The sequence below is a fragment of the Gymnoscopelus microlampas genome, assembly GCF_963454915.1.
Source record: "Gymnoscopelus microlampas genome assembly, chromosome: 2".
In the NCBI taxonomy this organism is placed as follows: domain Eukaryota; kingdom Metazoa; phylum Chordata; class Actinopteri; order Myctophiformes; family Myctophidae; genus Gymnoscopelus; species Gymnoscopelus microlampas.
In genome coordinates, this window is record NC_139939.1 from 5,781,818 (window position 1) to 5,796,826 (window position 15,009).

Here is a 15,009-nt window from a genome sequence, read left to right on the forward strand (position 1 = left end):
CATCTTGGACTGGAGTCCGAGTCTGAAGACGTTATGTAAACTAGCAACTATTCGGTACGGTCTCAAGCGGTCTGAACTCCCACACAACATCAGGTGGGAGCTGGCAGCCATGACTACAAACTGCAACAGAAACCCGAAACCCACAAAAAACAAGACAAAGAAAAAAAACAAATAAATAAATACAAAATATATTTTTTTTTTAAATGATAAAAGGACAGGATCTAATAGCAACGTGGCTTACATTTGGATTTGGGATGACATGCGGTCAGTCTACGGCGTACATCTATGACGTGTCTATGACGTGTGACTCCATATTTGGGCAAGGTCTTGGCCCCAGCCGACCTCCACTGACTTCCCTAGCATCCCTATTTTGGGCCGAAACATTCGGCCATTGCATGGCGAGCTTGTAGATCTGCTATTATAGCTACAGTATATGAAAGGAAAGGAGGGCAAGCATAATAGGTTCCATTTAAAACATACAGTATATTTAAAGCTACTAGGTAGCTTTTTCAATTGAACAAAGGTTATTTTTGATATAATCTCTCACTGGCATATTTTTTCACAATAACCATTCCACAAAAATAAAAAATAAAATAAGACCGGGGAGTAGTGATGCACAGGGTCAGGTTTTTTCACAACCCGCCCCGCCCGCGCGGGAGCCAACCCCGCCCCAACCCGTCCCGCAAAAATGAATGACCCGTCCCGTCCCGCAACCCGCCCAAAAAATAAAAAGACGGCTTCTCAACACACAAGCAAGTCCATTCAATTGCTTTCCAGAGAGAGAGAGAGAGAGGGGGGGACAGAGGGAGGGAGAGAGAGAGAGAGAAGGTGTATTGTGTTTTTTTTTTCTTCCGTGGGTTGACCCGCTTCGCCCGCCCCGCGATAATTGTGTTGTAATCTATAACCCGTCCGCCCGCCCCGCAGGTCAACCTGCGGTTCCTGCGAGCTATGGGTCAGCCTGCGCATCACTACCGGGGAGATCAGGGTTCGAATCCCGTTGAGACATAAATCACCGGTTCTCAACATCAGGTCCGGGGACCACCAGGGGGTCTTAAAGAGGTGGTGCCATGTTTTTGCACTTTTTCTGTTTTTCATGTGTCTATGAGGTTGATAGAACTTCATTAAGCCCCCCGGAGGTGGTTTTATGGTGTTTTATGTCTTCTCTGATTATTTGGAGTTTCTTCCTGGAGGCTGAAATCTTGAGGGTCAAACGTGCCAATAGAGAAACAGCCCTTTAGTGACATCACAGAGCCCCCAAAAAACATACCCTCCCCCTCATTATCATAACACAACAGGTGTGGGCATGAGTAGGAGGAGGGACTAGGACAGGTGGGTGGTGCTAAGGTGGTGGAGGAGGTGCTAAGGTGAGAACCAGGCATACTTAATGAACTGGAGGCGTGTCCACATAAAACATTTTTTTAAACAATTTCTGTACACTTTTTTTTTTTTTTTTAAATACTTACATAATAATAATACCTTATGATCAGGTTTTAGGGTTGAAAAATATCATGGCACTCCATCTTTAATAAACCGCTATGGGACCCGTAAGCATCCATTTGTTTCCATTTGTACGCTCTCAGAGTTAAATAAACACTGAGGATTTAACGGTGTGGGGGTCCCAAAGAAAAAATGGGGGAAAAAAAGGTTCCATTTGTACAATAAAAAATAAATATATAAAATAAATTGTCATATAAATGTGGACGCCAGTGATTTGAATCTGCTGTGAGTTCCACCCCCGTTCCCACTTTTGTGTTGGACCGAGCCAAAACTCCTGCCGCCTTGTAATTTCAAGCGATCTGATCTTATCTGGGTGTGTGTGTGTCTCTGAAACGGATCTCCTCCCTGCCGTCCAGCAGTGTGTCTGTCTGTCTGTCTGTTAGCTGCTGTGTGTGGGAAAATGTTCTTCTGGCCAGAACACGGTGACCCAGTTTGACAAAACTGGCCTCGTTGCCATCTTGATAACGGAGACTAAGATTGAATGTCTCTAAGACTATTCTTTCTCAGCCCTTCCCTTCTGTCTGTCACTGAAGACAGGTTGACTTATGGAGGATTGAGAGACGAGATGATGATGAATATTGTTGCTGTCGGGCCCTACGTCCTATTTGATCACAGTAGTGTGTCACAAAAATGAGTCATCAAAAGTAGCAGTGTTTTGATCTGCTACTTTTTTTCTGTCCGTTTTTGAGTGGTGCCATCTGCTCCAACACGTGACCGAGTGTGTTCGTATGTCCGTATGAGCACGGCATCAACAGCTGCAGCTGATTGCAACACAACAACCAAGATGAAACCAGTTACACTAATTAAACACAAACAGGAGACAGTGCAACACATGCGACACTTAAAGACATGCACACACACACACACACCCAGGCTGTCTCAGCACACTTGCGAGAAGTGTGTGTGTGTGTGTGTGTGTGTGTGTGTGTGTGTGTGTGTGTGTGTGTGTGTGTGTGTGTGTGTGTGTGTGTGTACCAGTGCCCACACATCAAATAGAGGAGTACCGCCTGAATACTGCTGGGTGACCTGCCTTCAAGCAGCCTTGAAATGAATGGACAGGGATTTAACATTGTTCCTCTAGTTCATATAGCTTAATGAAATGAACTCGCCAAAGGTACCGCTCACTTTACACTGGGTGTGATTTTTTTTTTTTTATCCTGAAAAGTTACAGTTTTTCACATATGAGGTTTACACCTGACATAGACGATAATGGGGCCCGAGTCAAAGTATAGATAGATACTCCTGGTCCAATATTTACTCAACTACAAATGAAAGTTGCTTAAAAAAAGATTATTGCTTTTCTATAAAAAAAATACTTGGGTATTCAAAAGTCCAACTAAAGAAGACATTGTGTTTTTAATATCAATGCATTGCTGTGTTGAAACGTAGACATTTCCCCCCAAAACATAAACACAGTCAAAATAGCAAATCTACAAGCTCACACATTGAAACGTGAAGTGGAGTCAGAACAATATTTGTCATTGAAATATAGTGAAAGTCATTAGATTAAAAAAAAACAAAGTACAAAAAGTTTACTTAAGTACTGTACTCATAAATGTACTTTGTTACTGTCCACCTTGTGCTGGTAAACAAAAGAAATAATGGCGATAATGCTTTCATTTGCTTTCATGTTTTTGTTTTTATTTTTTAACAGATGCTATGTTCCTGGCTTAACCTGCGATCCTAGTTTACTGAGGCACTTACACTGTCTCTATGGATTTGATGTATGTGTTTATATACACACACATCAAGCTGTAAGCTGTAAGCATATTGTAGACAAACTCAACAACCTTTTTTATTGTGCCCAGAATTTCGAAAGAAATTGGGAGGCGTTGATCACTTGATCAATTTATTCTTGTAACGTTTACAAGACTTCTTTGCTGGTTCATCTAGTTTATTTTGTTATTCATTTCATTTTTAAGATGATTCTATTTTGGCATCATGTTTGTTTATTTGCATAGATTTTTATGTCTTATTTTATTTTATTTCAATTTATTTCAATTTCAATAATTTCTGAGGATATCATACTATAATTCGGGGGGCATACGTTAGTCCGACAGACCATTACTCCGACTATGTGGCATCCGCGTGCGGTTAGGGTTAGGGTTCGGGTTTGGTATAGGGTTAGTATAGTAAACGTCGGAGGCATGCGCTGTCGGAGGAACGGTCTGTCGGACTAACGTATTGCACCCCTATAATTCTAGTAACCTCTGTCTGTAGTGGGTCTGTAGTGGGAGTAGGTGAAGCTCCCCGGTTCTCCTCAGTGGCTGGACCAATTGCTCTGATTTTGCACACAGCCATTGACCATTACCATCTGAACTTAACTGTGAAGCCTGTTTTTCAATTTCATCAAATCTCAGCTTCTTATTAGCGCTTTTGTGTCAAAGAATGTCGCCATGGTTACGGGGCTGCCCAGCTATGGGACGAACTTCCTCCCGGGTTGCCAGATCATGTGCGCATATCCCCCCATGGATGCGTCGACCGGGTATGGTCTAGTTATTATTAACTGATGTAGTGGCGTTTGAGATGGTGGGAGAGCCTTTATGTGTGTCGTTGTTGATATGTTTTTGTTCTGTGTTGTTGGATTGTTTTCTTGTTGTGTGTTGTGCTTTGAGGATCGATCCTCTCGAAAGCGAGATGAACCGCATCTCAAGGTGTTTATCCTCTACTGCAGGGGTCTTCAACAGGGGGTCCGGGACCCCTAGGGGTTTCCTCAGAGTTACTTCAGGGGGTCCGTCAAATCTTTGTGTGATATGATTTTTTTTTTTACCTTAACCACTTGAACCCTAGCATCCCTTTTTCTGAGGATCCCTTTTTCAGATCTACAAGCTCACAACGCCTGTGAGCTTGTAGATCTGCTATTTTTGGCAAAGAGGTATGGGTGCAGAGGGAAAAAAGAGCAGACCAAGTAAACAAAAAAAGTTTAATCTAAAACACAATTTTATACAATATAGAGGGGGTCCCTGGTTCATCTCTCTCTCAGCTAGGGGGTCCTTGGCCTGAAACGTTGAAGACCCCTGCTCTAGTGAAATGTTCTAAATAAATAAAGTCGCTCTGGATAAGAGCGTCTGCTAAAATGCCTACATTGTAAATAGTAATAATAATAATAAGGTCAGTGGTTTGGGTTTTAAAGTGACAGTGTTTTTTTTTTGTCTCTCTCAGACATCAATGAGTGTCAGTCGTCTCCGTGTGCCCCGGGCTCCACCTGTGTGGATGAAATCAACGGCTACCGCTGCCTGTGTGCTGCTGGGAGGACCGGACATCACTGTCTGGAAGGTACAGAAGGACCGCACGCACGCGCGCACACACACACACACACACACACACACACACACACACACACACACACACACACACACAGGTTTGTATTACTATACTTGTGAGGACATCGACATTTTAGTGGCATTCATTTTATGAATGCCACTTAAAAAAACTGGACATTTTCACCGTAAGCCTAAAGCCGAAAAAATAGCAGATCTACAAGCTTTTTTTCGGTGCATGACACTGGCACGCGACTAGCCTGGCATTGCCAGACTAACATCACTGCGTAGACATTAGTCTGCAATCTCTGTGTGGAACCTGCATTTCCAAGGGGCGGATTAAAAAAAATGCATCTGGTGATAAACCCGCCCCATATTTGCATACTAGGCCCTGATTGGTGCCCCACAACTTCGGGGGCAGCGAAATACAATCACATCCGATTGGATTGCTTTTTTTACACTGGCAGATTAGTCTGGTTTCCAGGCTAGCACGCAACTATGTATGAATCATGTTTTGAGCTTGGGGATCTGCTACTTTTGATGCTTTTGTGTGACGGACTTTTAAGACCTTTTTAATACAAAAAAATACAAAATAAGACCATTACTGTGTCAAAAGCAATCAACAAACTATATTATTACGAATTGTCAAACAAATTGTGAAAAAGTTCCTGAGAAAGAGTCAACAGTTTTTAAATTAGCCGATCTACAAGCCTTGAGGCGTTGTGAGCTTGTAGATCTGCTATTTAAAAACATATTTAGTCAAACAAAATACCTCAACTCCAACAATTCCAAGTGCTTGTCAGGGTGGGGGGGGTTGGTCCCCAGTTCAAACAGGATTATTTTGGGGGGTCATCATGGCCTGAAAACCACTGTGTTAGCTGGTGATTGAGGTGGGGAGGCATGCGTTAATCCGACAGACCTTTTCTCCGACTATGTGGCATCCGCGTGCGGTTAGGGTTAGGGTGCGGGTTTGGTTCGGGTTCAGTATTGGAAACGTCGGAGCGCTGCGCTGTCGGAGGAATGCGCTGTCGGACTAACGTACTGCACCCATTGAGGTGAAGGTGTGTTTGTTAGCTGGAGAAGATGGCTGACGTTGTGCTTTGTTCGGTTCCAGTGACAGGGAGGCCATGCGTGGTGGATGGACTGCTGGCTGCAGATGGAACCAGGTGGAACGAAGACTGTAACTCCTGCCAGTGTCACAACGCGAGGGTCACCTGTACCAAGGTATCACACTCGTGACATTTACCCACAAAACGATAACACCTGTTGTTACCGGTCTCATGTATACTCATGTGTATAAGTGGTTTCCAACCCTTTTCCGTGTTGTAGGCCGTTGAAAATAGCCTGTCAAAAATGCAGGGGGGAAAAGGGAAAGCAAGATACAGCCGTTTTCCCCAAATACGCTAACCAGGAAGTGAATGGAGCAGAAACTCTTGTGATCACGTGATCTCCTACATTTGTCTGAGCCTGTGTCTGAGCCTGTAATGGTGGCTCATAGGTTGCGGAACAGCGCCATCTAGTGGAAACACAAAAAAATAAGTCTTCAAAATCGTCTGAGCCTGGCAGTCTGAGCCTTTGGAAAAAAGGTCGTAAAGGTCGTCCTTGGCAGTGAATGAGAGACAAATCATTTAACTCTTGAGAGCGCAAAATGAAGCCAAATGGACCCGTAAGGGTCCATTTGGCTTCATTTTACGCTCTCAAGAGTTAAAGATATCTATCTATAAGGGTCCATTTGGTTACCATACCAACTCTTTAAGAGTTAAAGATATCTATCTATAAGGGTCCATTTGGTTACCATACCAACTCTCCATCATTTAGCTGGGGACCACCTGGAACCCCTTTCAAGGACCACTGGTGGTCCCCGGGACCACTGGTTGAGAACCACTGATGTAATATGCATGATGATAGTGCTGTTGGTGTGAGAGCAAGGCTTGTAGATCTACACAAAAACACAACATACTGTATGGAGAGGTTTCTGCCCGACTGCAACAAATTGCTATACTCTAACCCATGTGTTGTCCATGTGCCTGTGGTTGCGGTTGGGTACAGATGCGGTGCGGTCCCAGAAGCTGTGCCCTGGCGGCAGGTAAAAGCCGCGGGGGAGGAGGGACAGAGTGCCCGGCGGGACAGAGGTGCGTGGCCGTGCGGGACGACCGCTGCTTCACCAAACCGTGCGCGAGCCAGGGAGAGTGCGCCCCCCCGCTGTCGCACAACCTACCGCCGCCGGCCCCCCGCACGCACCCCTGTCACCCGGAGACCCCGTGCGCCAACGTCACCTTCACCTTCAACAGAGACAGCTTGGCCCAGGTCAGTGTGACGACAAAAAAAGGTTCCATTTAACCCATTAAGACCTGGGACGCGCCTGTGTCATTTTTAGATTTGAGCTAAAAAAAAAAGCATTCTTTTACACTTTGGCTATTCAAAAATAGCAGATATACAAGCTCATAGCGCGGCACTCGGTGAGCTTGTAGAAAATTTGAAAATGATCTTTGAATATATATTCTTTTAAAGTGAACATTTTTAACTCAAATCTTTGCTTCTGGGGGGTCCCTGGAACAAAATATTTTGAGATTGGGTCGGCGGCCAAATACATATAATTTTGGGGGTCCTTGACATGAAAAAGTTTGAGCACCACTGATATAGAAACATACGTTTTTCAGAAAACTGTTGGGATTTAGCAGACATTTGTAGAATCGGCTTTAGGTCTTAATGGGTTTATGCCTGATTTTCAGTGATGGAGAGTAACTTAACTCATTCACTGCGTCAGTCTGCAGCCAGTGCCAACGTTTTTGAGCCACAGAATATTTAGCTCCAGAACGATCGGCACACCGAGTGTCGCAAAAGACGGAGGAGTGGCTCTGCTTCCATCGGGGTAAAAAGCGTGTCACCGCGACCCTCCGTTCTTTAGTTATTGGCTGTTGAATATAGTTTGTTCTTGCCAAAAACGCAGAACAAAAGAAAAAAGCAGAGAAAAAAATATTTTTCACATTTTCACATTAGACCGCACGGGGCTGGGTTGGTTGTGATCACGTTATTTATTCTATGACTTCTCCGGAAGTCATAGGATCACTAACACTAACACTGTACATGTCATTGCCACTGAATGAGTTAAGTACATTTATGCTGCGTTTCCACATAGCAGCCCAGCACAGCAAAACCAGTGTAAATCACAACCAAGTGGGTGCAAATCACAGAAAATCCATTGCAAAATATATACACAAATAACAACAAAAATCACAGCAGACTACATGTTCTGAAGTCCTGAGGGAGAGCAAATACAGACCTCACTTTAGTCTACTGAAATCATGTTTCATGACCACCGCCAATCAGTAGCAAGCAGCATTACATCACCGGTTTGGCCCTGAGTAGGTCTGCCTCAGACCAACTCAGGGCCAAACCGTTGATGCCAAATTTGGCACCCTTTTTTGTCCCTCTTCGGCCCCACTGAGCCCAGTTTGGTCCTCACTAATGCTAATTATAATATGGTACCATTTTTGTCTGTTCGATCTGTGTCTCAGAGGAGGGCCATGGACAGTTCAGAAACCCGCCTACCAGTGACATCATCGATGGGGAATCCAGGCTAATAGAAACTACAGGCTTTCTATTCCTGGAACGTTTGCATGCTATAATGGAAGCTATTGTTCTCGCTTTATTAAAAGTCAAATTTTAAAATGTGATTTTTTTTTATGAAAAACAAAAATATCTGCCTGACGCTGATGTCACTGGTAGGCGGGTTTCTGAAGTGTCCACAGGCTTCCTATGAGACACAGACCCAGTAGAATATATTTAGTGAGGACCAATTATATGAAGATAGGTTGAAAATGGGTGAAGTCGTCATTTAAGTACAATTTTGAGGTACATCATCAGTTTTGAGTTGTCAGGGTGTGGCAGCGGAGCAGGTGTGTAATACATTGCGTTATGAATAAAGTAGTGTAATGTGTCGTTTGCAGGGCGTGACAGTGGAGCAGGTGTGTGGGGAGCTGAGGAACCTGTCCCTCGTGAGGAACGTGTCCTCCGAGCTGTCTGTCTCCATGTCCTGTCAGCTGTCCCTCACCGCCGCCAACCAGATCCACGTCACCATCGTATGTCTCACTTACTTACTACACTTTATTTGTTTCTTAACTTTAATGCATATTTCTGCTTCATCAGTCCAATGGTTCGCCACCTTTTTTTGAGTTCTGGACCACTAGCAGATTTACAACAATCCTCGAAGACCACCCACCCCACCTCGCCACATCTCTCTACCCCCCACTGCTTCTCTCAGGAAGGGGCCTGAGAGAATTCTGCATTTTTCGTGCAGAATGTTTTTTATGAAGCATTGAGTGAGCCCTGTCCACCTTCATTGGAGTGCACAGTCCCTCCCTGAGAGAAGCTGTGGGAGGTTTTCTGTCTTCATATATATATATATATATATATTTGTCTATAGCAGACCCCTCAGTCAACAGAGATTCTTTCATTTGCCATTTTTTTCTTTTCTTTTTTCTATTTCTTTATTTTTTTGCTTGTTTGTTTAGTTCTTTTGCCAGTTGATTTCTTCCTCAAGTTAGTTTAAATATCAGTTATAGGCTCTATGCACAGCAGCCATATTATCACTTCCTTCACAGGTGTTACCAATGATACTAATGAAGGCTCTGTTCCATTTAGTGTAGCACAGTGGTTTCCACGACCCCCATAGGTCTGAGAGTGTACAAATGGAACCAAATTTGGTTCCATTTGTACACTCTCAGAGTTACACACCTGTAAGGGGCCATTTGGAAGCCCATGAGGGTCCCTGGACCCCAACTGTAGACCCACTGGTGTAGCAGAGTGTTTCCAATGACTCTGTTTGACCAGAATGGAACAGAGCCTTCACCAGTATCATTGGTAACACCTGTGAATGTCTTCATAATTTGGCTGGATTGGCTGCTGTGAATAGAGCCTATTATGTTATCATGATCAATATAGCATTGTGTCTGACCAAGTGCTTGTAGGGCAATTTGAGTAACGTGATTATTGTCGGTGTTGTTTCAGTGGACAGAAGAGCAGAGGCAAGGCAAGGCCCTGGTGAAGGAGATCAGTGAGAAGCTCATTGACCTGGTCAGCAGGAAGAAGACCAATAGCACCATCATCAACGCCATCGCAGAGGTCCGAGTCCAGAGACGACAAACCCACAACCCCAACGGTAAGATCATAATAACAGTCTCTCTGTAGGTTTCAAATTTCATCCAATCAAGAGAGAGAATCCCACAAAGGTTGTGTTCCAGTTCTAGTTTTGTCTGCTCATTTATTTGTTTCATCACTTCCAATTTCACTTTTTTTTATCCTGTAGCCTGTATGAGTTCTCTCTCCTGATTGGATAATATGTGTATCCCCACCTGAACATGTATTTTCTGTTTAATAAAGAGCTGGAGAGACAGGGAGACCCCTGTTACTGAACGAACACTCTATAGCAATGATCGGAATATGGAACTATTTAACCCATTAAGACCGGGAACGCATCTTATTTTAGATTTCTTTGGCTATTAAAAAGATACCAGATATACAAACTCATAGTGCGGCACTCGTTTGTAGATCTGCTATTTTTGAAAAATCGTGAACATTTGTGCAAATCTTTGAATAATATATTTTTTAAAAGCCAACTCAAATCTTTGCTTCTGTGGGGGGTCCCTGGAACAACATATTTTGAGATGGGGGTCCGCGGCCAAATACATATTTTGGGTGGTCCTTGACATGACCACTGATATTATAGCAAGTTTTTTCAAAAAACTGTTAGGATTTAGAAGACATTTGTAGAATCCCCAGAAGCAAAGATTTGAGTTACAAATGTTCGCTTAAAGGGATATTTCACTTTCAAAAAAACTTTCTGTCATTTTATCGTCTACTCAGGCCTTTGTGAGCCCCCCAGACAGTTTTTAAGTTGCTTGATTCAGTATTTAGATATTTGATATTCATTTTATCAGACACACCCCCTGCCTATACAAACCCATTGTAACTTCAAACTCCATTTTAACCATGTTAGATTCATCAAAAACACACGTCCTTGGTTCTGGTGACTCATACCGTCCCCCTAATACGCGAGGGGGCCGTGTTTTTTCAATTACTTTCTTCATATATTTTTTATATTTTTTTAGGAAAATGAAAAAATAAAATGCAATACATTTTTTTTTTTAATAAATGAAAACAATTATCGGAAAACCACGGCCCCCTCACGCATTAGGAGGGCAGGGTGAGTCACCAGAACCAAGGACGGGTGTTTTTGATGAATCTAACATGGTTAAAATGGTGTTTGAAGTTATTATGGGTTTGTATAGGAAGGGGGCGTGTCTGATAAAATGAATATCAAATATCTAAATACTGAATCAAGCAACTTAAAAACGGTCTGGGGGGCTCACAAAGCCCTGAGTACATGATAAAATGACCAAATGTTTTTTTAAAGTGAAATATCCCTTAAAAGAAATATATATATACAAGATTTGCACATTTTCAAGATTTTTCAAAAATAGCAGATCTACAAGCTATATGAGCTTGTAGATCTGCTATTTTTTAATAGCCCAAAGAAATCTAACAAATGACACAGATCCATTCCCGGTCTTAAAGGGTTAACACTTGTCTGTTTCATTGCTGTCCCAACAGACTACCTGGTGCCACTGCTGGTCTCCATGGTGATCGCTGTGTGGGCGCTGGCGGTCGCCGTGGCGTTGCTGTGGTGCGTGCGGAGGCGGCGGAAACAGAGCGCGCACGCCGGCGTCAGTGCTCAGACCCAGAGCGCCGCCGTCAGCCCGGCGGCGCCGACGACGACGGAGGACAACAACACCGCGAACAACGCCAGAGAGCTACAACACCTGAACCAGATCAAGAACCACATCGAGAAGAACCCCGCCTCCAATGGCTTCACACACAAGGTTATTTTCGTTTTGAATTTCAGTTTTTATTTGCTCTTTTTTAAAGTTTTTTAAAGTTTTTTTGGTCTTTCTTTCTTTTTTGTTTTAAGCTTTTGAATAAAATATTAGTTTTTGTGTCAGACAGTGTTAGTTTTTTACCTTATTTTGAGTCTTTTTGACGATCCACAGACGAAAAAAAATCAACCCGGATGTAAACAAACGTCTCCGTGGAAAGACGAGTCTCTCTTCTTTCAACCAAAAAAAAAAACTTTGTAACCGCGATCGTCCGTTCTGTTGTTATCGGCAGTTGAATATAGCTTGTTTTCACCAAAAAGCAGTCAATGTGTATTACATCCTTTCAATCTGTGTCCCTATATTGGGCAATGTCATTATATGTGAAACTTGTCCAAAAGTCTGTATGTATGAAATATTGACAAAGACTAAAACTGAGGACATTTTCTCTGTACAGTTTCAGTTAGTTATCGAATTTTGTTGTAAAGCCTCGTTGTTTTCTCAAATCTAGTTTGGGTTATTTAGTCTGTTGTTGTTAACTATTCTATAATATCCTCACTCCCTCAGGGCAAAGACGACCCCCACCAGTACCGCCACCACCACCCCCTCCTCCTCCACCACCATCGCTATGACGACAAGAACGCCATCAACGCCAAGATCAGGACCAACGGACCAGCGTCGGAGGCGGGCGACGAAGACGAGGCCGACGACGGGAGGATGAAGCCGTTACGCTTCGCCAAAGCCCCGCCCGCGTACAGGCTGGTGGAGAGGGACGAACTGACGGGGAAACACTGTGACTGGACGAACAAACAGAACAACAGAGAGGCGGAGTCGGCGCAGGGCCTACGGCGCATGGAATACATCGTTTAGCCGACCAGGAACATGAACGCTAGGGTCTACCTATTCTTGGGGGGGGGGGCAAACATCATGAGAAAATCGCGATCTACAAGCTCGATCTGAAGTTTACGGCGAAGATTTTTAATGTAAAGCGAAAAACAAGCGAGGACTCTCTCAAGAGAGTGCTTTCGGAGTCGAAAAAGTCGGTAGAAAAAAATAGATTTTTCCCTGTGCTTAATCCTTGTCTGTTTGACCAGCTGGCAGACACTGGCGCTGAAACATTTACCGCGGTTGCCGCACTCCCGTGATGCTTTGCAGAACGGGTACCAACGAGGGTTGTGAGATCTGCATGGACACGCGCCTGTCGGAGAGTCCGGACGCCGTTCCGTCGGAACCTCTCGCGCGCTGTCGGCATTCCGCGCCGACCCGGGCGCCGACGAGTTCTGCGTCGAATGTGAGCCACAAAGAAAACAAATCACATTATTTATTTTTACTTTCTTTTCTTTTTTTGTATCTGTGTCTTTCAGCAGTTTCTGCCGACGTGAAGAATTGACGTTTTCGATAAATGTGGTTGTATAGATGTGTACATATGTTTGTTTTTTTTGTATTAATAACTGTGTATATTTGATTCATTAACTTAATACTCAAGAGCCTTAAAGATATCATTCCTTTTTTGTTTTATTTATGCGCGTTGTTTAGATTTGAAGGCATGTCGGCTTTGTAAGCTCGTCACGTCCTTGTTTTTTTTTCTTTTTGTTGTTGTTGATGATAATATTCTTTCATGTATGTTTGGTTCAAACGCCAAAAGTGTTCTTCAAAGAATAGTTAATTTTTAACAATAGTAATGGGCATTTTTGTGCCCGGTGAAAAATGTTTTGTACATTAAAGTGCGTTGTTTTTGTACCATTTTGTTGGTATATAGTTTTTGCCAGGATGTATGTTTTGTAAGTATGTATGTAAATGGGGGGGGAGGGGTGATGATATTGCTGCTGTAGGGTTGTTGTTTTTTATTTTTATTTTAATCTTTAACCACATGAACCCTATCCTGGTCATGTCATGATAGGCGAAAATAGCAGATCTACAAACCCACAACGCTGCTGTTTTCGCTATCTGACATACAATGAAGTATATAGGGTGTGTAAGGTGGCTGAACTGATACAGTGCAGACATATTGCTTGTCACTGAGATTAAAGGTGCTGTATGTGATTTTTTTTTTAAACAGTAAGTTAAAGCTCTATATTCTTATAGCAGTGGTTCTCAAACTTTTTCATGTCAAGGACCCCCAAAATGATATGTTCCAGGGACCCCCAGAAGCAAAGATTTGAGTTAAAAATGTTATAAATGTAAAAAATATATATTTAAAGGTTTGCACACATTTTCACGATTTTTCAAAAATAGCAGATCTACAAGCTCATAGCGCGGCACGAAGTGACGCGCTATGAGCTTGTAGATCTGCTATTTTTGAATAGCCAAAGTATGAAATATGGTTAAAGTGGTTTGCTGGGGACCCCCTGGTATCCCCATCTGTGCAGCTTTAAGTAAACAGAACATATGTTTTTAGGTGGAACACCCAATTTCATCCAATCAGGAGAGAAAACCCCACTAAGACCATTTATCAGCTTGCGTTGCAGTCCATCTGTCCGCTCATTTATTTGTTTCATTACTTCCAAGTTTCCTGATTGGAAAGGGACTTGAAAATATATATTTTCTGTTTACTAAAGAGCTAAATAGCAATGATTACTATCAGAATATAGAGCTCTATAACACTTATTTTAACAAAGAATATCACTTACAACACCTTTTAATTGTTTTAAGGGAACAATGATTTTTGTAGTTTGTTTTGCGTAAGAATGTGGATGGGCTGTAGTTTGCAGGTCGACCAACCTTGTTCCGACGTCTGACGACAAGGAAATACTTGAAGGAGAGCGCGTCCAATGAGAACACTGTAGAGCGGTCACATGACACCTTCCCTGTTCTGGATAGGATTTTTTTTTTAAAGTGAGGTTGTGTGGAGAAAAAAACAACAACGGACGGACTGGTTTGTTTTTCCGTTTAGTTTTTCTTCTCCCTCTCAGATCGTCACCACAGGGGGGAAGGAATGGCAAGAAAGACTTTACTTGTTTTGTTTTGTTTCCACCAGAGTGTTTTTGGAACTTGAGAAATAAAAGTTTGTTCCTGGCAACAGTGTCTGGTTTTGTTTTGTTTTATTAAATGCTTGGCGCACACACACACACACACACACACAAAGGGGAGAGGTTTTGTACTGTGCGTGCGTGAGCATTTCAAAGCAACACTGACTGTGTTCCACAACATTAATCTACCCAGGAAACATGAGTCTGTCTTTGTACTGAGAAGAGCTGTTGAGCCTGAAGGGCTTTAGTTCAACAAGGACCCCCGCATTGATACATTAGGCCAGTGGTCGGGACCCCCAGTTTATTTTGGGGGGTCCCCAGAGGATTAGCTTAATGTGCAACATTGTTTTCTCACTCAGCAGTAAACAAACCAACATACAGTGTAAGTGTGTACAAGGTATCTGCACATTT

General features: G+C 43.0%; 1 protein-coding gene across 1 annotated transcript in view; it reads left to right on the forward strand.

Annotated features, from left to right (window-relative positions):
- LOC311053440 (protein jagged-1a-like) overlaps positions 1 to 12,511 on the forward strand; it is a 57,033-nt gene extending 44,522 nt beyond the window's left edge. The window contains exons 18-24 of the mRNA XM_084068967.1: positions 4,660 to 4,773; positions 5,872 to 5,981; positions 6,807 to 7,064; positions 8,708 to 8,839; positions 9,768 to 9,918; positions 11,370 to 11,638; positions 12,197 to 12,511. Coding sequence (XP_083925093.1) covers positions 4,660 to 4,773; positions 5,872 to 5,981; positions 6,807 to 7,064; positions 8,708 to 8,839; positions 9,768 to 9,918; positions 11,370 to 11,638; positions 12,197 to 12,499 — 1,337 coding nt within the window. The 3' untranslated portion in view covers positions 12,500 to 12,511. The remainder of the gene's footprint in view (positions 1 to 4,659; positions 4,774 to 5,871; positions 5,982 to 6,806; positions 7,065 to 8,707; positions 8,840 to 9,767; positions 9,919 to 11,369; positions 11,639 to 12,196) is intronic.
- Positions 12,512 to 15,009: the final 2,498 nt, after the last annotated feature.